This window comes from Lolium rigidum, chromosome 1 (assembly GCF_022539505.1).
Source record: "Lolium rigidum isolate FL_2022 chromosome 1, APGP_CSIRO_Lrig_0.1, whole genome shotgun sequence".
Taxonomy (NCBI): Eukaryota; Viridiplantae; Streptophyta; class Magnoliopsida; order Poales; family Poaceae; genus Lolium; species Lolium rigidum.
Genome location: NC_061508.1, coordinates 306,297,525 through 306,322,212, shown reverse-complemented (window position 1 = coordinate 306,322,212; position 24,688 = coordinate 306,297,525). Strand labels below are relative to the sequence as shown.

Genomic DNA, 24,688 nt, shown 5'->3' with positions numbered 1-24,688 from the left:
GCATCAAGATCATCGGTTTGAAGATACATATGTGATATGATCAAGAAGAAGAAATGAAGATGGAGTTCTTATGTGGAACTCAATATTAGCCATGCTCTATCTTATGAGAGTATGAGAAGGTACAAGGTTAAGTCGGGCAAGTTCAAGATGAGCATCTCAAGTGGATCACATGCTTGAAGCTTGCCGTCCATTTGGTGATAATGGACATGTGAAGATGTGCATCAATAGAGCTTTCCCATCATGGTGTATGGGGGAGCATTTGTGAGTCTTCACGAAGCGACGATCATCAAGATCATCAAGATCAAGCTGGATGCGCAAGGCAAAGGTATGGCCTTGCTAGGTTTTCCTTTTACCGGTCTCAAGGTGGTTGTTGGGAGACCGGATTATAGGATAAATAGCCGCACTATCAAGAGGGGCTTTCGGTTGGGTAACTTGATCGAATCGTCTTAGAGAGCTCAATCCTTTGCATACTTTGCATATCCCTATTGCTTCTTGGTGTTTCTCTGTGTGAGGTTCTTGAGCTTGTTGCTAGCTTTACAACAAGCCCAAGTTCATCGAAAGCGGAATCCGCATGCATCTTCTATTGCGTTTTCGAGTTTGGACGTCTTTACCGTTTCTTGACGGTGGGAGACTCCCTCTCTAAAATCATCTAAAATGTTCTGTGAGGAGTCTCCATATTTCCAGTTTTTGTTGGGGTTCTATTCGTCGTTATCTTTCCAACAAAATTGGTTTCATGTCAATCGGGGTCCGGACACAAAAGTTATCACAGTTTTTGTATAACATGATTTCCTGCTGGCCCGGTTTCTAGCCCGGCGTGACCGGCCGTACGGCCGGATGGCCCGGTTCAAAGCCGGCCCCTGGACCGGTGCCATCCGGGCACTATCCGATAGCTTTTAATCTTGGTCCGGTTTCTAGCCCGAGCGTGACCGGCCGTCGACCGGATGGCCCGGTTCAAGCCAGACCCCTGGACCGGTGCCATCACGGGCACTATCCGATAAGCTTTTCAGCTTGGTCCGGTCACTAGCCCGGTCGACCGGTCTGTGGACCGGATGGCCCGGTGCGTGGCCCGGTCTGGCCGGGTCTCGAGCCGGACGGCCGGTCCCGGAGCCCGGTTGACCGGCCTCCTCGACGGCTGACTCAGCCCAACTTTTCCCCAACGGTTATATTTGCTCTTGGGCTATAAATAGCCCTTCTTCCACCTTGGGCTGAGTAGTTCTTCCCATTCTCTCACCTCCATTGTTGCTATTTGAAGAACTTGCTCTCCCCCTTGATTCCTCCAACCATTCTTGCTCATATTTGAGGATTTGAGAGAGGAGATCTAGATCTACACTTCCACCAAACCATTTCTTCTCTAAGTGAGGGAATCTCTTGGGATCTAGATCTTGGAGTCTTTGGTTGACTTTCCCCCTTGTTCTTCCTCTCCAATCTCATCCTAGCATTCGTTGCTTTGGTGGGATTTGAGTGTGAAGGACTTGAACACCTCCGGTGTTCTTGCTTTGCATCATTGCATAGTGTTGAGCTCTCCACCACGATTTGTTCGAGTGAGAGACCGTGAGCTTGTTACTCTTGGAGGGTGACCTCCTAGTTGGCTTGGTGATTGGTGCTCCGGTGATCTCTTCAAGAAGATTGTGAAGAGGCCCGGGCTTCTCCTTCGTGGAGCTTGTGAAGTGGTTGTGGAGCTTGCCATCTCCGGAGCGGAGGAAAAGCTAACCATAAGGAAAGGGCCATTATCCTTCGTGGGTGTGGTTCGGAGAATAGGGTGAGCCTTCGTGGCGCGGGGAATCCTTCATGGGACCTCCACTCCTCCAAACGTGACGTACCTTGTTGCAAAGCAAGGGAACACGGGAATACATCCTCGTCTCCGCGTGCCTCGGTTATTTCTATACCCGAGCTCTCTTTCCTTGTGATAGCCATCGTGCTTGAAGTACATATATCTTGCTATCACTTGTGCTACATATATCTTGTGCCTATCTTGCTTAGCTCTAGTTGCTATTGTTACACTTAGTTGAGCTTAGCATATTTAGGGTTTGTGCTTGTAAACTAAACTATAGTTTAATTCCGCATTCATACAAGACAAATCCGCAAGAGTTTGTAATTGCCTATTCACCCCCCCTCTAGAGCGACATCTCGATCTTTCAATTGGTATCAGAGCAAGGTCTCTCCTTGTTTTAGGCTTCACCGCCTTGAGAGTAAAGATGTCGGCTAGTAATTTAGTGCACAATGACACAATTATCTTTGTTGGCACAAATTATCATTTGTGGCGAAATTGCTTGCTTTGTAAACTTCGGACCTTGTGTCCAAACATTGAGCAATTTCTAGATGTAGGTTTTTCTCCTCCGATGGATCCTCAAAATCTATCTTTAGAGGATGAGAAAAACTTACATCTTGAAGCTCAAGTATCTAATGAGCTTTTATTCTCCTTGAGACCCGATTTTCGTAGGTTCTTGATATATATAAAGCGAAAGTCGTCTCATGAGATGTGGATCAAGCTTAAGGAAATGTTTGGTGGATCCACTTCTCATTTGGTCGAGTGGTGACTCCAGGAGCTCTCTTCTTCTTCACATCATGAAAGAGCTCCAAGTTGCTTCCACCTCCGGCCGTGATGAGTCATCATCTTCTTCCACTTCACCAACGTGTTGCAAGACACAAGGTAATGATATGGTGAGTGGTGAGGGAAATTGCAATGTTGATATTGTGCTCAATAGTGATGACTCTTCATGTCTATCTCATTGCAATGTTTCCTCTTTGGACTTAAACACATCTTGCATTGAAAATAATCTACATGCTTGTGTTGATAGTCCTTGCATATCATGTGTGAATTGCTTACATAGATCTCATGAGGATATGCTTGCCTTGTCTTGCTCCCATAATCAAAATGTTTCTATTTCCTCTAGTTGCTTGTTGACTAACATTGTAGAGGAAACCGGACACTCTATGGATCAAGACATGATTTCAAATGAGGATTCAAGAATATCTTCATCTTCATCCTCCGGTATGCACATGTGCCTTATGGCAAATGGACCAAAGGTATCTCCTACTTTGACTCCTAACACATCCTCTAATGATGAGAGTGATGATGATGATAATGATGAAGAACATAATATCTTGGTGCATGATATGGCAATGGTATATGCTTCTCTTCGTGGTAATAAAGAAGCTCGTGCTTATCTCGAACACTCTATGGATACCTTGAATAAATATAGGAAACCATAGTGGAGTTGGAGTCCCATGTTGAAAATGGGGAAATGAGATTCACTCTCCTCAAGCATGAGCTAAAAGATGAGAAGCATGCTAATTTCATGCTTACACAAAAAATTGAATCCTATATGCATGAAAATGAGAAAACTATTGTTGATGCTTGTGCTACTAACTCTAATTCTTGTGAAGCATCGACCTTAAAGGAGAATGTTGAGCTAAGGGCTCAACTTGAGTTGCTAACTAGCAATTATAGGGAATTGGAAGAAAGTCATAAAAAGCTCTCAAGCTCTCATGATGATCTTCTAATTTCCTATGATGAGCTAAAGTTAGCTCATGAGGCAAGTATCACTAAGGTAACATCTTGTGAGCCTCATATGGATGTTAGCACAATCTATACTACAAATGTTACATTGCCATGTGCTAGTCCTTGTAATCCATCTAGTCAAACTAGTGATACACCTTGTGTTGGATTACTCACTTTGCCTTGTTGCTCTAACAATGAAGCTTCTACTTCCTCTAGTACTTGTATTTCTACTAACCATGTAGAGGAAATAAAAGAGCTCGAGGCTCAAGTCCTTTCTTTGAAGAAAGACTTGGAAAAGCGTCATGAAGGGAAATCCGCACTTGACAAGATGCTAAGTGTGCAACAATCCCCCAATGACAAAAGTGGACTTGGATTCAACTCCAATAACAAGAACAAGTCCAAGAGCAAGAGCAACAAGAAGAAGGGCCAAGACAAAGTCAAGGATCCGCCAAGTTGGTTTGCTTCAAGTGCAAGGTTGAAGGGCATCATGTTAGATCATGCCCATTGAAGAAGAAGAAGCACTTGAGTGAGAAACAACAAGGGAAACGGCCACAAGGTCAAGGTCAAGCTCATGCTCGACCTCAAGTTGAAGATAGGGCACTTCCCAAGAAGAATCAAGATATTGTTCCCCAAGAGAAGAAATCAATAAAAAAGAGAAAGGGGAACACTTGCTACTTATGTCGTGAGAAGGGGCACTTTGCTTCTTCTTGCTTAGGTGGTACCTTATCTAACCCTATAATTGTTGATAATGATTATTCTCTAGGGAAGGATAAGGATGGCAATGTGTTTGCCAAGTTTGTTGGAACTCAAAGTGGTTTCAAGAAAAGAACCATTTGGGTTGCCAAGCCTATTGTGACTAATCTCTTAGGACCCAACTTGGTTGGGGACCAACAATCTCAAACTTGATCAATAGGTGCATGTGGAGGGCATTGGAGACTTGGCTACTTCATGAAGAATTAAGGGACCTTCATATATTATATTTTGACCAAGCCAAGTCGTATGGATTATCATCTATATCTTATATCCAATGTTCCTCTTTGCGGTAACTTATACTTCAACTCATCATATTTATTGTAAGTTACTTGCCCCTTTGCATGTTTGGTTTTGTACCAAATATTTGTGTGTATGTGTTGTGGCTTACTTACCTATCTTGTGTATTCAAGTATGTTTGTTTGACTCATCATATACGTGTGTATTGTCTTGGAGCCTAATGCATCTTGATGATATCTTATTTGGCTCTCTTTGAGTGATTAATGGAACATCCCATTTTGGGGGAGTGATATGCTTTGTGCATCTCTCCTTCTATAAAATGTGGGTACATGGGTACCACCACTTAGTATTGATATTGCAAGATTATCTAGTCACTATGTGGTGTGTCATACTCATGAGAAATTCAAATTCTAAATATCCATTAATCATCTCTAGTTGAATTGTAGTTGCCTCTTATGTAGAAGAAATGTTTTATCACATTATGGGGGAGTAATATGTTTTGTACATATCACAAGCCTAGAAAATGTGAACATATGAGGTTATGCCACTTAGAGTTGATGCTCTTAATTATCTTGCTCCTAGGTGGCATGTTTGCTCAAACAAGCTCCATTCCTAATAAAAATATTTTATTACTCATCTTGTGGGCTCTTGTTTGAATATGAAATTCTTGGTGCGGTTTTTTTCCTCAAATACATATCTCTATATCTTATTTGGGACACCGTTTGCTTCAAGTTATTCTAATCATTGCCGTGCGTGATTGTGTGACTAGTTGAAGTTATCAAGAATCTTCATCCGTGCATAGTGCATAATTCTATATACTTATCCTATGCCTTTTATTGTGAAGTTGATCCTTACTATCATTGTCAATACTCCACCAGAAATTATTTCCAATATACTCATTGTCTTTGACAATTGATAACCTTGTATGTGGTTGAATTTTTGGATCATCTTCACCTTGGATTGTTTCTTACTTCCTTATTTTATTTCCAAGAAATCTTTATAGCTCCCATATGTCTTCCTTGTCCCTTTGAAAAATCTTTTGATAAATCCTCTTAATTCATATCAAGTGTTTGTTTTGGAATACATACCTTTTCTTTACGGTACATTGTGCCATTGTGAAAAGTGAGGGTTTGGTTTATTTGTTCGAACCTTGCTCTTTTGGGGAGTTTGCTATCTCATTCCTTCTTACATATTTTATTAGCTTGAATGAGATAAATCTTTGAGCATGTTTGCTTTATTTCATCCTCTATGCTCAATGGTTTCTTCTTAGTTCATTTGTTGAACTTTGTTGAACAAATCTTTTGAGATTTGCTTCTTAGATATAACTTGGACAACAAATTTGTTTTGTGGCACCTCTATGCCTTATCTAACTCTTTTGGTGTTTTGTCCAAAGTATATCTTTCTTGGATCTTTAAAGGTTTTGGTGCATGCTTATATGTAATTTGTTTATACTTGTAGCATGCTTGCTTTCTTTTGATCCATTATGTACGATATACTCCATCAAATCCTAAATGGCTAAGATGTGCATGAAATTCAAATTTCATCTAAATATGCACATGTTTATATGGAGTGTGTCCTATATATTGTGGTTAGTCTAACCATGTTGGACCCAATAAGTTTGGGGACCAAGATGTACTTGAATGATGTTTTAGGTACATTGGAGATGCAATGGAGGCTTGTCTCATCTATAAGGAAGGTGTTGTCACCATATGAGGATTGGAGTCAAGCTAGGATGATCGATGAAATCTTATCTACTACATCAAGCCATTGCCATCTCGGTAACAAGTATCTTATTCATGCACTCTCATATAGCATCCAACCTCTTGTAGGTTGTATCTTGGCATGAAATTATTTATTTCGAAAATATTGCGGTTCTTGAAAAACCCTTTTAAAGTAAAACTTCTTATTGAACATTTGAGTAATTTGAGAAGATGCATATGATAGGTTATATATATATATATCATATTTTATGATTCACCTGTCACAAATATGCCCTCTAGCAATTTATTGCATATCAATTCCTCAAAGAGCTCTTGTGTGCAATATTGATGAATTTGTGAAATAAATCCGTATTTGTGATACTTGTTGCCTTTCTCAAAACACTCCAACTAGCTCTACTTCCCTTATTGTTAGTTGTAATGTTTTTGAGGTTTAACTTGGTTGAAGTTCATTCATATATACCATAAGTGAAAATTGGAGCCATAGGCTATATATGCTTCTTAAGCAAACATCCTTTGGTATATTTTATGACTTCATCTTGGATATCTTGTTTTATCTATTTTGTTAACCTCTTGTGTGTGCATGTTTCTTTATGGATCACTTTGTCCACTTTAGAAACTCATATACATAAGAGTGTTAATCCATCACCTTGATATCCTTGATCTTTGCCGACCATCTTTTACCCCTTTTGTTTTTAGTGGGTTGGTAAAGAAAATTTATGAGTGCTTGGTTTATTTATTTTCTTCATGCACTCATATCTACGTAATTGTTGGATTAAAGTTGTTCTTGATAAGCATACTCTCTTTATCTTAGTTGTGTTCTAAATGATATATAGGGAGTGAGGATTCCATGTTTTTGCATATTGTATTCAAATGCAAACATTATAAATTGTGCACGAACCTTGGGGAGCTTTCTTATTTTTTGAGCACTATATTTCTCTTATCATGATATCTTTGGTTGTCCAATTGGATCTTTGATTGCTTGCTTTATTTGTTGAAGCTCACCTCACCATGTTATCTTTATGCAATCTTTGATCCTCAATATAGTTTGATTTCCTTCAAGTATTCATCATTGGATATGTGCACTTGATTCCACTCAAATTATGAGAAGTGCACACTTTGGGGAGGAACTCACATTATATTGGCCTTCTAAATTTTTCACCCATTTTGACAATCGATGCCAATGGGGAGAAGTTTAGAGGGTTTAAGGGAATGGTTTTATACTTAAGCTTGGTTTGTGCTTAAGTGTTTTGCCTCTCATGCATTCCATATTTATATGTCTTGCATGGTTGTATATATATAGTGGAAACTATCCCAAAGGTTAATCTTGACAATATATGCAATGAATTCATGTTCATCACACGTGCATACATTGTGGGGGAGTTTTCTCTATATATATTGGTTCTACTCACATCCATTGCATTTGTTGTAGTTGTGTGAGTAGAGACGGTTTTGATATGGGCTAGTAGCTTTGTGTTACTTGACCATATCAAATACAACCTCTTGTATACAACTTATTCTCGGATAAGTTGAGTACTTGTTTCTAATATTCATTATATAAACCCTCTTATTGTGGTTGTCATCAATTACCAAAATGGGGGAGATTCTAAGGGTACATTGCCCGTATGTGTGGTTTTGGTAATTAATGACAACCCCTATGGACTAATGTTTTCATTGAGTTTATATGAAGGAATATTCCATAGGTACTACTTGTTCTCCATGTGTTGGATTCAAGTATGGATGCCATGAAGATAAAGGTATACCTTGTGTATTGGCATCAAGATCATCGGTTTGAAGATACATATGTGATATGATCAAGAAGAAGAAATGAAGATGGAGTTCTTATGTGGAACTCAATATTAGCCATGCTCTATCTTATGAGAGTATGAGAAGGTACAAGGTTAAGTCGGGCAAGTTCAAGATGAGCATCTCAAGTGGATCACATGCTTGAAGCTTGCCGTCCATTTGGTGATAATGGACATGTGAAGATGTGCATCAATAGAGCTTTCCCATCATGGTGTATGGGGGAGCATTTGTGAGTCTTCACGAAGCGACGATGATCAAGTGAGGCATTCCGGCTTGAGTGGAGCTTGAAGAGCTATCATCAAGATCAAGCGGGATGCGCAAGGCAAAGGTATGGCCTTGCTAGGTTTTCCTTTTACCGGTCTCAAGGTGGTTGTTGGGAGACCGGATTATAGGATAAATAGCCGCACTATCAAGAGGGGCTTTCGGTTGGGTAACTTGATCGAATCGTCTTAGAGAGCTCAATCCTTTGCATACTTTGCATATCCCTATTGCTTCTTGGTGTTTCTCTGTGTGAGGTTCTTGAGCTTGTTGCTAGCTTTACAACAAGCCCAAGTTCATCGAAAACGGAATCCGCATGCATCTTCTATTGCGTTTTCGAGTTTGGACGTCTTTACCGTTTCTTGACGGTGGGAGACTCCCTCTCTAAAATCATCTAAAATGTTCTGTGAGGAGTCTCCATATTTCCAGTTTTTGTTGGGGTTCTATTCGTCGTTATCTTTCCAACAAAATTGGTTTCATGTCAATCGGGGTCCGGACACAAAAGTTATCACGGTTTTGTATAACATGATTTCCTGTCGGCCCGGTTTCTAGCCCGGCGTGACCGGCCGTCTGACCGGATGGCCCGGTTCAAACCGGCCCCTGGACCGGTGCCATCCGGGCACTATCCAGTAAGCTTTTAATCTTGGTCCGGTTTCTAGCCCGGCGTGACCGGCCGTCTGACCAGATGGCCCGGTTCAAACCGACCCCTGGACCGGTGCCATCCGGGCACTATCCAGTAAGCTTTTCAGCTTGGTCCGGTCACTAGCCCGGTCGACCGGTCTGTGGACCGGATGGCCCGGTCTGTGGCCCGGTCTGACCGGGTCCTGAACCGGACGGCCCGGTCCCGAGGCCCGGTTGACCGGCCTCCTCGACGGCTGACTCAGCCCAACTTTTCCCCAACGGTTATATTTGCTCTTGGGCTATAAATAGCCCTTCTTCCACCTTGGGCTGAGTAGTTCTTCCCATTCTCTCACCTCCATTGTTGCTATTTGAAGAACTTGCTCTCCCCTTGATTCCTCCAACCATTCTTGCTCATATTTGAGGATTTGAGAGAGGAGATCTAGATCTACACTTCCACCAAACCATTTCTTCTCTAAGTGAGGGAATCTCTTGGGATCTAGATCTTGGAGTCTTTGGTTGACTTTCCCCCTTGTTCTTCCTCTCCAATCTCATCCTAGCATTCGTTGCTTTGGTGGGATTTGAGTGTGAAGGACTTGAACACCTCCGGTGTTCTTGCTTTGCATCATTGCATAGTGTTGAGCTCTCCACCACGATTTGTTCGAGTGAGAGACCGTGAGCTTGTTACTCTTGGAGGGTGACCTCCTAGTTGGCTTGGTGATTGGTGCTCCGGTGATCTCTTCAAGAAGATTGTGAAGAGGCCCGGGCTTCTCCTTCGTGGAGCTTGTGAAGTGGTTGTGGAGCTTGCCATCTCCGGAGCGGAGGAAAAGCTAACCATAAGGAAAGGGCCATTATCCTTCGTGGGTGTGGTTCGGAGAATAGGGTGAGCCTTCGTGGCGCGGGGAATCCTTCGTGGGACCTCCACTCCTCCAAACGTGACGTACCTTGTTGCAAAGCAAGGGAACACGGGAATACATCCTCGTCTCCGCGTGCCTCGGTTATTTCTATACCCGAGCTCTCTTTCCTTGTGATAGCCATCGTGCTTGAAGTACATATATCTTGCTATCACTTGTGCTACATATATCTTGTGCCTATCTTGCTTAGCTCTAGTTGCTATTGTTACACTTAGTTGAGCTTAGCATATTTAGGGTTTGTGCTTGTAAACTAAACGATAGTTTAATTCCGCATTCATACAAGACAAATCCGCAAGAGTTTGTAATTGCCTATTCACCCCCCCCTCTAGGCGACATCTCGATCTTTCAGTCTCAAAGTGCCGGCTTCCTATTGTGGTAGGAGGTGATTTCAACCTCGTTCGAAGGGCAGAGGATAAGAGTAACGGGGTGGTCAACTAGCCTAGGGTGCGCCGCTTTAATGACGTCCTAGATACCTTATCACTGAGGGATATCGTTCAAGCAGGGGCTCGTTTCACGTGGACTAACAACCAATCCTTGCCTATAAGGTCGATGCTTGATAGGGTTTTTGTCTCCCCCTCGTGGGAGATTAATTTTCGTTTGTGCACCCTCACGGTAGTGACCAGGATTGGTTCGGACCATTGCCTGCTCATCCTGGACAATGGGGAGAAGGGTCTCAAATGTTCCCCACGATTCTTCTTCCAGACGTGGTGGTTCGGGGTACCAGGCTTTGGGGAGCTGGTGCGGGGTAAGATTCAACAAGCCATTGGGACGACTGACCCTCAGCGCTCTAGTATTGATATTTGGCAACCCATTGCTCGGCAACTGAGACAATTCCTTAAGGGATGGGGTGCCAACTTAGGCAAGGAGCGAAGGGTCTACCGGGATGATCTAATTAAGCGCATTGAACAACTAGACTTGACTGCCGATGCGACTGGTCTGGATGAAGAGGGATGGTCCCTCCGTTATAGCCTGGAGGATCAGATCATTGCCCTCGACAACCTGGAGGAAGAGTACTGGAGACAAAGGAGCAGGGTTCAGTGGACGCTGAAGGGGGATGCGTGCACAACCTACTTCCATGCCTTTGCTAATGGGAGGCGGAGGAAATGAATGATTCTCTGCTTGCTGACAGACTCTGGGGAAGTGTCCGTGCAACAAGACTTCGTAGACCACATTTACGGGTTTTACAAGGGGCTCATGGGGGCTGTCGGGGAGGAGAGGGCCTTCTCCCTATCACCCGACCTGAGGCCGATGGAGGCAAGGATCTTCGAGGGGGTCAATACGGAGGTGGAACTTACTTTCACGGCTGAGGAGCTTGATGAGGTGCTAGCAAGCATCAAGACGGACTCTGCTCCGGGACCGGACGAACTGCCGGTGGCTTTCTTCAAGAATCTTTGGGAAATTCTTAAGGGGCCCATACTTGCTATCTTGAATGACTTCGCTCTAGGGAGAGTGGACATTGCGCGGATAAATTATGGCATTATCTCGCTTATTCCGAAGGTCAGAGGGGCAGATTCCATCAAACAATACCAACCCATTGCCCTTATTAACGTCATTTTCAAGTTTATCGCTAAGGATTATGCTTATAGGCTGACCTCGATAGCTCATAGGACGATAGATAGAGCCAAACTGCTTTCATCAAAGAACGGTGCTTACACGAGGGGGTGTTAGCCCTCCACGAGATTGCTCACGAGTTAGGTTGTAAGAAGCTAAAGGGCTTGCTTCTTAAGCTTGACTTCAAGAAGGCATATGACAGTGTCAACTTGGATTTCTTGCGAGAGGTCCTGCTGAGAAAGGGGTTCTCAGCGTGTGTGGTTCACAAACTAATGCAACTTGTCTCGGTAGGACAAACTACGATCAACATCAACGGTGAGGTTGGTCCCTATTTCAGGAATGCCAGGGGGTGCAACAAGGGGACCCACTCTCACCGATCCTCTTTGACTTTATTTTTTTCGAAATGGGAGCATCGCCCAGGCCTCTGCATCAATAGATGCACCCTCTTTGACTTTATGGTTGACGCCCTAGCGGCTATCCTGACCAGGGCCAAGGAGAGTGGATACATACAAGGGGTGTGATACGTCTCCGACGTATCGATAATTTCTTATGTTCCATGCCACATTATTGATGATATCTACATGTTTTATGCATACTTTATGTCGTATTTATGCATTTTACGGAACTAACCTATTGACGAGATGCCGAAGGGCCGATTCTGTCGTTTTCTGCTGTTTTGGTTTCGAAATCCTAGTAAGGAAATATTCTCGGAATCGGACGAAATCAACGCCGAAGATCTTAGAATCCCGGAAGCATCCGAACACCCGAGAGTCGCCGGAGGGGGCCACGAGCCCACCGGACCATAGGCTCGAGCGCGGCCAAGGGGGCCTGCGCCCCTCATGGTGTCGTCGCCTCGTTGACCTTCTGACGCCGCCTCTTCGCCTATTTAAGGATCCTCGACCTAAAACCTCGATACGGAAAAACCACGGTACGAGAAACCATCCAGAGCCGCCGCCATCGCAAAGCCAAGATCTGGGGGACATGAGTCTCTGTTCCGGCACGCCGCCGGGACGGGGAAGTGCCCCCGGAAGGCTTCTCCATCGACACCACCGCCATCTTCATCAACGCTGCTGTCTCCCATGAGGAGGGGTAGTTCTCCATCGAGGCTAAGGGCTGTACCGGTAGCTATGTGGTTCATCTCTCTCCTATGTACTTCAATACAATAATCTCATGAGCTGCCTTACATGATTGAGATTCATATGATGATGCTTGTAATCTAGATGTCATTATGCTTGTCAAGTGGATTTTACTTATGTGATCTCCAGAGACTCCTTGTCCCACGTGTGTAAAGGTGACGAGTGTGTGCACCGTGTGGGTCTCTTAGGCTATATTTCACAGAATACTTATTCACTCGTTATGAATGGCATAGTGAAGTGCTTATTTATATCTCTTTATGATTGCAATGTGTTTTGTATCACAATATATCTGTGTGCTACTCTAGTGATGTTATTAAAGTAGTTTATTCCTCCTGCACGGTGTAATGGTGACGAGTGTGTGCATCGTGTTAGTACTTGGCGTAGGCTATGATTGTGATCTCTTGTAGATTATGAAGTTAACTATTGCTATGATGGTATTGATGTGATCTATGCCTCCTTTCGTAGCGTGAAGGTGACAGATGTGCATGCTATGTTAGTACTTGGTTTGGTTATGTTGATCTGTCAGTGCACTCTAAGATTATTTAAATATGAACATCGAATATTGTGGAGCTTGTTAACTCCGGCATTGAGGGTTCGTGTAATCCTACACGATTAGTGGTGTTCATCATCCAACAAGAGAGTGTAGAGTCTAGCATCTATTTATTTATTCTGTTATGTGATCAATGTTGAGAGTGTCCACTAGTGAAAGTATAATCCCTAGGCCTTGTTCCTAAATACTGCTATCGCTGCTTGTTTACTGTTTTACTGCATCTGTACTTCCCGCAATATTACCACCATCAACCACACGCCAGTCCTGGACAGCAAAGCACTTTTCTGGTGCCGTTGCTACTGCTCATATTTTTTCATACCACCTGCATTTCACTATCTCTTCGCCGAACTAGTGCATCTATTAGGTGTGTTGGGGACACAAGAGACTTCTTGCTTTGTGGTTGCAGGGTTGCATGAGAGGGATATCTTTGACCTCTTCCTCCCCGAGATCGATAAACCTTGGGTGATCCACTTAAGGGAAACTTGCTGCTGTTCTACAAACCTCTGCTCTTGGAGGCCCAACACTGTCTACAAGAATAGAAGCTCCCGTAGACATCAAGCACTTTTCTGGCGCCGTTGCCGGGGAGGAAAGGTAAAAGGCACTCATACTCCGGTTCCAGGTAACACAGTACTTTTCTGGCGCCATTGTGTTTGTGCTCGAAGCTATTTCCTTTAGATCCTGCAATTGCATCTTTTTGTTTCTTGTTTACACTAGTTAGGCATAATGGAAAACAACAAAAATATGAGAGATCTTTATGAACTTTATCTTGAATTAGGACATGATGTGTTTGAAGAGAGAATTAAAAAACCCATGGAACTTTATATGCATGCTAATGGGAATGTTATTAATATGAATGCTTTGAACACTATTGTTGCTAATGCTATGGAAAATTCTAAGCTTGGGGAAGCTGGTTTTGATGAGCATGATCTTTTTAGTCCCCCAAGCATTGAGGAGGAAATTTACTTTGATGATACTTTGCCTCCTATTTATGATGATTATAATGATAGTAGTCTTTTGGTGCCACCTGTTATGGAGGATAAATTTGATTATGATTACAATATGCCTCCTATATTTGATGATAGCTACTTTGTTGAATTTGCTCCCACTATTACTAATAAAATTGACTATGCTTATGTGGAGAGTAATAATTTTATGCATGAGACTCATGATAAGAATGCTTTATGTGATAGTTATATTGTTGAGTTTGCTCATGATGCTACTGGACATTATTATGAGAGAGGAAAATATGGTTGTAGAAATTTTCATGTTACTAAAACACCTCTCTATATGCTTAAAATCTTGAAGTTGAGCTTGTCTAGTTTTTCTATGCTTGTTGCATTATGCTTCATGAATTTGTTTACTTACAAAATTCCTTTTCATAGGAAGCATGTTAGACTTAAATATGTTTTGAATTTGCCTCTTGATGCTCTCTTTTGCTTCAAATACTATTTCTTGCGAGTGCATCATTAAAACTGCTGAGCCCATCTTAATGGCTATAAAGAAAGAACTTCTTGGGAGATAACCCATGTGTTTATTTTGCTACAGTAATTTTGTTTTATATTTGTGTCTTGGAAGTTGTTACTACTGTAAAAACCTCTCCTTATCTTAGTTTTGTTAAATTGTTGTGCCAAGTAAAGTCTTTGATAGCAAGGTTGATACTAGATTTGGATTACTGCGCAGAAACAGATTTCTTTGCTGTCACGAATCTGGGCAAAATTCTCTGTAGGAAATTCAGAAAATTATGCCAATTTACGTGAGTGATCCTCAGATATGTACGCAACTTTCATTAAATTTGAGCATTTTCATTTGAGCAAGTCTGGTGCCTCAATAAAATTCGTCTTTACGGACTGTTCTGTTTTGACAGATTCTGCCTTTTATTTCGCATTGCTTCTTTTGCTATGAGGGATGGATTTCTTTGTTCTATTAACTTTCAGAAGCTTTGGGCAATGTCCAGAAGTGTTAAGAATGACTGTGTCGCCTCTGAACATGTGAGTTTTTGATTATGCACTAACCCTCTAATGAGTTTGTTTCGAGTTTGGTGTGGAGGAAGTTTTCAAGGGTCAAGAGAGGAGGATGATACAATATGATCAAGAAGAGTGAAAGCTCTAAGCTTGGGGATGCCCCGGTGGTTCATCCCTGCATATTTCAAGAAGATTCAAGCATATAAGCTTGGGGATTCCCAAGGCATCCCCTTCTTCATCGACAAATTATCAGGTTCCTTCTCTTGAAACTATATTTTTATTCGGCCACATCTTATGTACTTTACTTGGAGCGTCTGTGTGTTTTTGTTTTTTGCTTTTGTTTGAATAAATGCTTGTGTGGGAGAGAGACACGCTTCGCTGGTTCATAGGAACACATGTGTTCTTAGCCTTTAATTTTCATGGCAAAGGTTGAAACTGCTTCGTTAATTTGTTATATGGTTGGAAACGGAAAATGTTGCATGTGGTAGTGTATAATAAAATACTTGTAGAACATTGAGCTTTGATAACTTGATTCTTTGCAGATGTTTTGAGGTATTTAGATGGTAAGGCTTGTTGGATAAATAAGTTAAAATTAGTAGTGGATTGTTGTCTTTAAGCTTGTGCCGTACTACAAACTCTATTTAAATAGTTGAAGGTGTAGTTGGACTTGATAGCTTTCCATGTCTGAGAGTTCATCGTAATAACTAAGTTGTGCTCGAAGGTCGAGGGAGCTAGCGGGGTACTTGTGCCACCGTGAACGGCCCTCCTTGGAGTAAATTTTAATCATGCTCTTAATGATGAACCCTGCTAGTTGTTTGCAATAAGCTTGTGAGTTCTTTTTGACTAATGTTAAGCTACGGTTTTTGGCACTTCCACCATCCAAATTTGCTAGCCTCTTCGATCACTGTGCATTGCCTTTTGCTCACATTGAGAATTGTGCATACTTCGCTGGTACATCCAAACCCGTGGGAGAACTTTCTCTTGTTCTCCTACACATAAGCCCATACATCTCCTCAAAACAGCCACCATACCTACCTACCACAACATTTCCATAGCTGTTCCGAGATATATTGCCATGCAACATCCATTTTACATTACATGCCATGTTGTCATTTATTATTTATATATTGCTTTGCATGATCATATACAGATCGATGTGTGGTTTACCCATGTTACGCTAGATCATTGCACATCCTGCTACACTGGCAGAGGCATACAGTTTCATACATCATGTTTCATTCATTATGAGTTATTTATACCAAAAAGTGTGTTGTCATAATTAGGATGTTGCCCCTAAAAATGAAAAGAGCCGTGGAGGCCATCAAAAAGAAAAAAAAAGAAGAAAGAAAAAATGAAAAGAAAGAAAAAAGAAAAAGAAAAAAAGGAAAAAAAAGAGAATAAAGAAAAAAGGGGGCAGCATTACTATCTTTTATCCACACTTGTGCTCATGTTTTAGCACCCGCATTATTCATAGTCATCATTTGTGCTCATGTTTAGCACCTACATTCATATGAGAGAGTTTTCATGTTTTACTAGTATAACTATGTGGGGAATTTACACTATAGAACTTGGGTTGTATATTCCAATGATGAGCCTCCTCAAAAGTGCTCTAGGTCTTCGTGAGCAACCAAGTTGGATGCACCCCCACTAGTTCCATTGGAGAGCTTTCATACACATATAGCTCTATGTGCATCCGTTGCATGGCAATCACTACTCCTTGCATAGCTTCGATCATAAGGCTTCCTCTTGTCTAATGGTCATTTACAGATTTGCAAGCCTTTCTTCCATTTGGCCTTCCAAACCCCCATTAATGTTCTTTATGTCATAACATCCTGGTGCTAATACCAAATGCTTGCGCTCACCGGTTGAGTAGACTTCGAAACAGTTGATTCATGACGTTCATGTTTATGTTTACTTGACTGAATCCTTCTTATGTTGTGAAAATTTACTTGATGCTTGGAATGAAGGATAGAACTTCTATGCTGAATACTTAATACATCTTTAATGAACTTTGTACGGTTGCATGTCTTTAAAGCAATAGTTCATGAAAACTTCTAGCTTGTCTAACTCTTGCATTATCATCTCTTATATCAATATAGATACTTGCTTTGAATGATTTGATCTCAGCTCATATGCTTTACAATAGTATGATCAAGGTTATGATGGCATGTCAATCCAGAAATTATCTTTGTTATCGTTTACACTCGCCGGACGAGCAGAAACTAAGCTTGGGGATGCTGATACGTCTCCGACGTATCGATAATTTCTTATGTTCCATGCCACATTATTGATGATATCTACATGTTTTATGCATACTTTATGTCGTATTTATGCATTTTCCGGAACTAACCTATTGACGAGATGCCGAAGAGCCGATTCTTTGTTCTCGCTGTTTTTGGTTTCGAAATCCTAGTAAGGAAATATTCTCGGAATCGGACGAAATCAACGCCAAAGATCTTAGAATCCCCGGAAGCATCCAGAACACCCGAGAGTCGCCAGAGGGGGCCACAGGCCCACCAGACCATAGGCTGGCGCGGCCAAGGGGGGCCCGCGCCCCCCTATGGTGTCGTCGCCTCGTTGACCTTCTGACGCCGCCTCTTCGCCTATTTAAGGGTCCTCGACCTAAAACCTCGATACGGAAAAGCCACGGTACGAGAAACCTTCCAGAGCCGCCGCCATCGCGAAGCCAAGATCCGGGGGACGAGAGTCTCCGTTCGGCACGCCGCCGGGACGGGGAAGTGCCCCGGAAGGCTTCTCCATCGACACCACCGCCATCTTCATCAACGCCATCTGTCTCCCATGAGGAGGGAGTAGTTCTCCATCGAGGCTAAGGGCTGTACCGGTAGCTATGTGGTTCATCTCTCTCCTATGTACTTCAATACAATAATCTCATGAGCTGCCTTACATGATTGAGATTCATATGATGATGCTTGTAATCTAGATGTCATTATGCTAGTCAAGTGGATTTTACTTATGTGATCTCCGAGAGACTCCTTGTCCCACGTGTGTAAAGGTGACAGTGTGTGCACCGTGTGGGTCTCTTAGGCTATATTTCACGAATACTTATTCATCGTTATGAATGGCATAGTGAAGTGCTTATTTATATCTCTTTATGATTGCAATGTGTTTTGTATCACAGTATATCTGTGTGCTACTCTAGTGATGTTATTAAAGTAGTTTATTCCTCCTGCACGGTGTAATGGTGATAGTGTGTGCATCGTGTTAGTACTTGGCGTAGGCTATGATTGTGATCTCTTGTAGATTATGAAGTTAACTATTGCTATGATGGTATTGATGTGATCTATGCCTCCTTTCGTAGCGTGAAGGTGACGAGTGTGCATGCTATGTTAGTACTTGGTTTGGTTATGTTGATCTGTCGTGCACTCTAAGGTTATTTAAATATGAACATCGAATATTGTGGAGCTTGTTAACTCCGGCATTGAGGGTTCGTGTAATCCTACACAGTTAGTGGTGTTCATCATCCAACAAGAGAGTGTAGAGTCTAGCATCTATTTATTTATTCTGTTATGTGATCAATGTTGAGAGTGTCCACTAGTGAAAGTATAATCCCTAGGCCTTGTTCCTAAATACCGCTATCGCTTGCTTGTTCATTGTTTTACTCGCATCTGTACTTCCCGCAATATTACCACCATCAACCACACGCCGATCCCGGACAGACAAAGCACTTTTACGGTGTCGTTGCTACTTGCTCATATTTATTCATACCACCTGTATTTCACTATCTCTTCGCCGAACTAGTGCACCTATTAGGTGTGTTGGGGACACAAGAGACTTCTTGCTTTGTGGTTGCGGGGTTGCATGAGAGGGATATCTTTGACCTCTTCCTCCCTGAGATCGATAAACCTTGGGTGATCCACTTAAGGGAAACTTGCTGCTGTTCTACAAACCTCTGCTCTTGGAGGCCCAACACTGTCTACAAGAATAGAAGCTCCCGTAGACATCAGGGTGGTGCCACACTTGATCCCAGGGGGGTCACCCACTTGCAATACATAGACGATACAATGATCATGATTGAACCATCGTCTCTTGGGATCACGAACCTGGAAATTTTGTTACTATGCTTTGAAAACATGTCGGGGCTGAAGATCAACTTTAATAAGAGCGAAGCGGTTGTCACAGGGGTTGATGACACGGAGAAGCTAAGGGTGGCCGACTCGCTCAACTGTAACCTTGGGACCCTCCCGATGAAATACCTAGGATTGCCAGTGTCGGACAAGACCCTTTCGGTTGCCGACTGGCACTTCCTGACGGAGAAGGTGATGCATAGGGTTGACCCGTGGCAAGGGCTATTTCTGGCTTCAACATGGAGACTTGAACTCACTAATTCATGTCTCTCGAGCCTCCCGATGTTCGCGATGGGGATTTACCTCCTTCAAGAGATGACACACGGGGAGATGAATAAGTCCAGAGCTCGCTTCCTTTGGGAAGGGGTGGGCAACAAGAGGAAGTACCATATGGTAGACTGGGCCACAGTCTGCAGACCATGGGAATTTGGGGGACCGGGAGTCATCAACACGAGGCTCATGAATATTTCCTTGATGCTCAAGTGGATCTGAAAACTCTACCAGGGGGCAGAGGGTCTATGGGCAGACCTAATCAGAGCTAAATACCTGGGAGGGAATGATCTTTTCTCCCCGGTGGTTCCGACCAAGGGCTCTTAGTTTTGGAACGCCATCCAGAAGATAAAATTGTATTTTAAGCTGGGAGCAAGGCACAACGTCACAGACGAGAGATGCACGTACTTCTGGCTCGATTGGTGGACAGGGAGGGGCCCCTAAGGGATATATTCCCCCGCCTTTTCTAGTGTTGTGATAACCCTTTTGCGATAGTAGCCGGGGTGCGAGACGCCAATGGGTGGCGAATTCACTTCAGGAGGAATTTTGGTCTTGCTGAGATGGTGGAATGGGATAACCTATGTAGAATCTTTGATCTCCACCCTTATACGACAGGGGAGGATGAGGTGAATGGTCCCTGGAGGCCTCGGGAGAATTCTCTACCAGGTCCATCTATGGTGGCTAACGCAAGGGGCGGTAGTAACTCACTTTAAGGAGATCGAAGACGAGGGTACCACCGAGAATCAAGGTATTATTGTGGCAACTCATTAGGAGCAGATTGCCATATGGGGTTCAAGTGGCCAAACGACATGGTCCTACTAATGGTGCTTGTGCACTCTGTGGGGAGCAAGAGAATTGCAACCACATATTCTTCTCTTGTCATCTTGCGAAACTGATGTGGGCGGGAGCTAGGGAGCTCTTGCATTGCGATTGGAATCCAGCAGGGGCTGAGCAGTTCATTGGTCTTGTCCAGAATCTATCGGGGTCCTTACGTAGGCTAGCTTGGTTCACCTTTGCGGTTCAATGCTGGGCGCTTTGGAACATTAGGAACAAACTAGCTATGGAAGAGAAACTTATCAACAACCGCTGACGTGTTCTTCCATATGTTCACATATATGAATAGATGGAGGGTCCTCGTCAAGCCAATGGATCGAGGGATGCTGGATGTGAATATGGGCGAGGTTAGGAGCCTGCAGACGATACTGAGAGCGGGAACCTGAGACCCGGGAGCAGTGGAAGCTGATGTATCTTTGCTTTGTCTCATTTGTGCTAGCCATGTTGGACAATCTGTAGGATCATGTGTTGTGCGTTGCTGTCGTTCGTTGTCTCAGACGGAGGTGTGGGGCTTGAGGAAGCCGTGTGTCGTGTCTTGTATGTGTATTGCTACTCTGGCTGCCGTATGGCTTTATATATAAAGCCGGGCCTTCGGCCTTATGTTTAAAACTGGAAATTGATTTATCTCTGCTTTTGATAATTGGAAAGTGCATTCTCTCTCATGTTGATATTTGTAAAGGAGCTATTGTTTCGTCTATTATATATATATATATATATCTCTACTAATAAGTTACGAATCGGTGGTGTTGGTAGGTAAAAAACCGAAATAAATTTTCATCCGTCAAAAAACCGGATCCAGTTTTCATCTGTGGTTCCTTTCCTTTGACCGATATCCGTCGGGAGAGGAGTCTGTAAACAATTCGTGTCGGTGGGACGATAGAATTGAACTCCGAGAGACACGATTCGTAACGGAGCTTGTCGTGATCGACATCGACGACAAGAACCAGTAGGCGTTCTTAGGACTTCTATTTTCCTTTCTTTTACTATGTAAATTATATTTTCATGTTATAAAAATGCAAAATCGAAAAAATTCGTCGTGCCGCTGAAACCACCCCGACGCAAACGGACGCGCGATCGATTTCAACCATTTAGACCGACGCAAGAGAACGCGCGCCAACATTTTCAACATCCAAAATGCGTCGCCCCGTCGGAGATACTCCTGGAGAAAATCTCCATGCAATAAATTTCGAAAGAAATTGCACCCAAGTTGGAGAAACAAACCGAGGCTGGCTGGACTGCGTGTGCGTGTGGAACGCGTGTCCCAGCACTTTACAGCATCTCAAAGCCTAGCGCTTGACCGGTCCTCCCACTCGTCACACGCAAGCCGGAGCCCAGCCCACCCCACCCCACCGACCGAGCTCGCCCACCCCAAGAAAATCCCCAAGCGGCGACCACCACCACAGCCATGGAGCCCCTCGGCGCCGGCAACGGCGGCTCCCCGTCCTCGTCTGCCGAGCGGTGGCGCGCGGAGGCGTCGCGGGCGTTCCAGCACCACCTGGACCGGGCGGCGCCGCACACGGCGGGGCGCTGGGCGGGCACGCTGCTGGCCGCCGCCGTCTACGCGCTGCGGGTCTACTACGCGCAGGGCTTCTACGTCGTCTCCTACGGCCTCGGCATCTACCTCCTCAACCTCCTCATCGGCTTCCTCTCCCCCATGGTCGACCCGGAGCTGGAGGCGCTCGACGCCGCCGGGCCCGCGCTGCCCACCCGCGGCAACGACGAGTTCAAGCCCTTCATCCGACGCCTACCCGAGTTCAAGTTCTGGTATTGACGCCGCTTCTCCCAATACGCTCTTCCCTAGTCTTTACCCACTCCCGTTTGATTCTAGATAATTTGTATTCGAGATCGCGCTCTTCTCCCTAGCGCCAGATTTGATTGGGAACCAAAACAGCCTGCTTTTCTTTGGCCAGTCAGGCGAGATTCACCTACCATCGAAATGGTTTGCGTGTCTCTCGTCAACTAACCCATGGAATAACAAAACCAATAAAAGGATAACCTTGACAACCTGTAACTACACACATATACTTTGCTAGTAATTCCTATGCATTGCTTGTTGACCTACCTGCTTGACGGGTTTCCTCTCATAGTAGAAGCTACTCCAGACAAATCTGTCTAGTGCAATGAACCTGAGGAGGTTTGCACGTTCTGGGAAAGGGCATGTCTCGTTTTCTTTCTAGGTGAGCTCTTGCAATTTCGTCTTGTGCAATTGAAGTCTGGAAAGCACATGTTGCATTTTCCAGCTGAGCTCTTCCGCTTTGGTGTCGTGCAATTAAGTTCTGCTGCGCAATGACTTAAGGCTGCATAGTCCGGAAATGATACAGTTGCATTTTCTTGGTGAGCTCTTGCACCTTTGTGCATTCAAGTTTTCTTAATGCAATGACTTGAGGCTGCATAGTCTGGAAACGATATGTTGCATTTTCTGGGTGGGCTCTTGCACTTTCGTGCGGTCTCCAACTTGTGAACTTCAGCTACTTCTCTAGTGACTTCCATTTTTATGACTCTCTTTTAAGTTGTTGTGTTGTTAAGTTTTGCTGCGCAATGACTAGGCTGCATAGTCCGGAAAGGATACAGTTGCATTTTCTTGGTGAGCTCTTGCACCTTTGTGCATTGAGTTTTTTTAACGCAATGACTTGAGGCTGCATAGTCTGGAAAGGATATGTTGCATTTTCTAGGTGGGCTCTTCCACATCTGTGCGGATTCCATCTCGTGAACTTTAGCTACTTCTCTAGTGAAGAGTTGTTAACCTTCCATTTTTATGACTCTTTTAAGTTGTTGCGTTGTTCTTTCGTTGGTAGTCACGCTGTTGTATGGTGCAGAAGTTCAGATGAGATTCTACGATCAATCTCTTTCCAATTTGCAAGTAGTATATGTTGAGTTTATAACTGTGCATTTAGTACTGATTTTCCCTAGCTAGCTCAATGAATGATGGATTTGCTGCTTTTGGAGCAGGGAATGAGTATCGCAAATTAAATTATACTACCTCTGTTCCATATTATAAGACGTTTTGGGTAGGCTAATATGTAGCAGAGGAGTACTGCTTGCTGTTAGATATCATGGAATCTGTACTAGCTTAAAGATTTTTCCTTCCGGTGCCTATGGGTTCAATCAATGGCTTTTGTTTGTCTGTTATGCAGTGCAAATGTACAAAAAGTACACTAACCAACTGCTACTCTTTCCAGGTATGCCATCACAAAAGCCTTCTGTGTTGCTTTTGTCATGACATTCTTCTCGGTATTTGATGTTCCTGTCTTCTGGCCAATACTGCTCTGCTACTGGATCGTGCTCTTTGTCCTGACAATGAAGCGACAGATTTTACATATGATCAAATACAAGTATGTCCCATTCAGCATGGGAAAGCAGGTGAGAACTTTGCTGTTGGTTCAAAGGCTTTTAGTTTCTTTCAGTTGCTTGAAACTCAATTATGCCGTGCTTTCTGCAAGATTTTTTAAAGAAATTATCACTTCAGTCATAACAATGTTAATGCCGATTAATCATTGATGCACAGTTTACATTGTCACTTGTACGAGTTGGTGCCTTGAGGCAACCATAATATATAACCTTATTAAGTCATCCTGACTGAACTTTCCATTTAGGCCTTGTTTGTTACTAGAGGTTTTGGGGGTATTAGTGCGGATTATCCCCATAGGGATTGGGGTGAAACACTACCTTCACCCAATCCCCCTCAAAACCCCATATAACCTCAATCCTCAATCCACCAGGGAGAGGTAGTGTATTGGATATTGGAGAAAACACTAGGTTTGGGGCATTCGGGGGAAAAGTGGGGATAAAACCAGCCCGATTCACTAGAACCAAACGGGCTTTTAGGACTAATCCACACAGATCCCTAAAAATACTCTAGTAGTCGTACCAAACAAAGCTTTGCATGCGATTGTTGGCTCCCTATAAGTTAACATATTGGTCCACCATGTATTAGCAATCTTCATTATGAGGTCAACTGTTTAACATCATGCCAGGATATCCACCCTAGGACTGGTCAAAGCCATGAATCTGCACTTCATAATTCGGCAACATACCATGTTTCGGTTCACTGAACTTTGTTTCCAATTCCAACTGCAGAAATACGGAGGAAAGAGAGGCCCAGGAGCCAGTTCATCGAAAGATTGAAGGAACCTGGAGACCAAATCCCCGTGTCGCTCTTCTGTGAGGCGAGGCGCGGCAGTGATTATATGCTGGCATGGTGGTTTTTATTAGTACAACCTACTGACAGTGAATGTACAACTCGTGACTTTGCCATTGGTTGAATGGTTGGTGGCTCTTGTTCTGCATAGCGCTAGCTTCTGTACAATTACCTTGTGTCAGCTGTTTTATGCTACTACTATGAAGTACGGACCTTACTGGATCGTGTGCAATGCAAATCAAATCAAAACTGTTGTGGCTCGTGCAACAATCATTAGTTCTTCTCCGCTTTGCAGTCTTCGTAGATGATCTCTGAAATTTGTTTAATGTATTCTCTTGTAGTGAACTGCCAAGTATA

General features: G+C 43.4%; 1 protein-coding gene across 1 annotated transcript; it reads left to right on the top strand.

The window, feature by feature from the left end:
* Positions 1 to 21,598: 21,598 nt before the first annotated feature.
* LOC124697272 (protein RER1A-like) lies at positions 21,599 to 24,601 on the top strand. The gene is made up of 3 exons (XM_047229891.1): positions 21,599 to 21,957; positions 23,373 to 23,553; positions 24,271 to 24,601. Exons 1-3 carry the CDS (start codon positions 21,599 to 21,601, stop codon positions 24,316 to 24,318), a joined length of 588 nt encoding a protein of 195 aa, XP_047085847.1. The 3' UTR covers positions 24,319 to 24,601.
* The last annotated feature ends 87 nt before the right edge of the window (positions 24,602 to 24,688 follow it).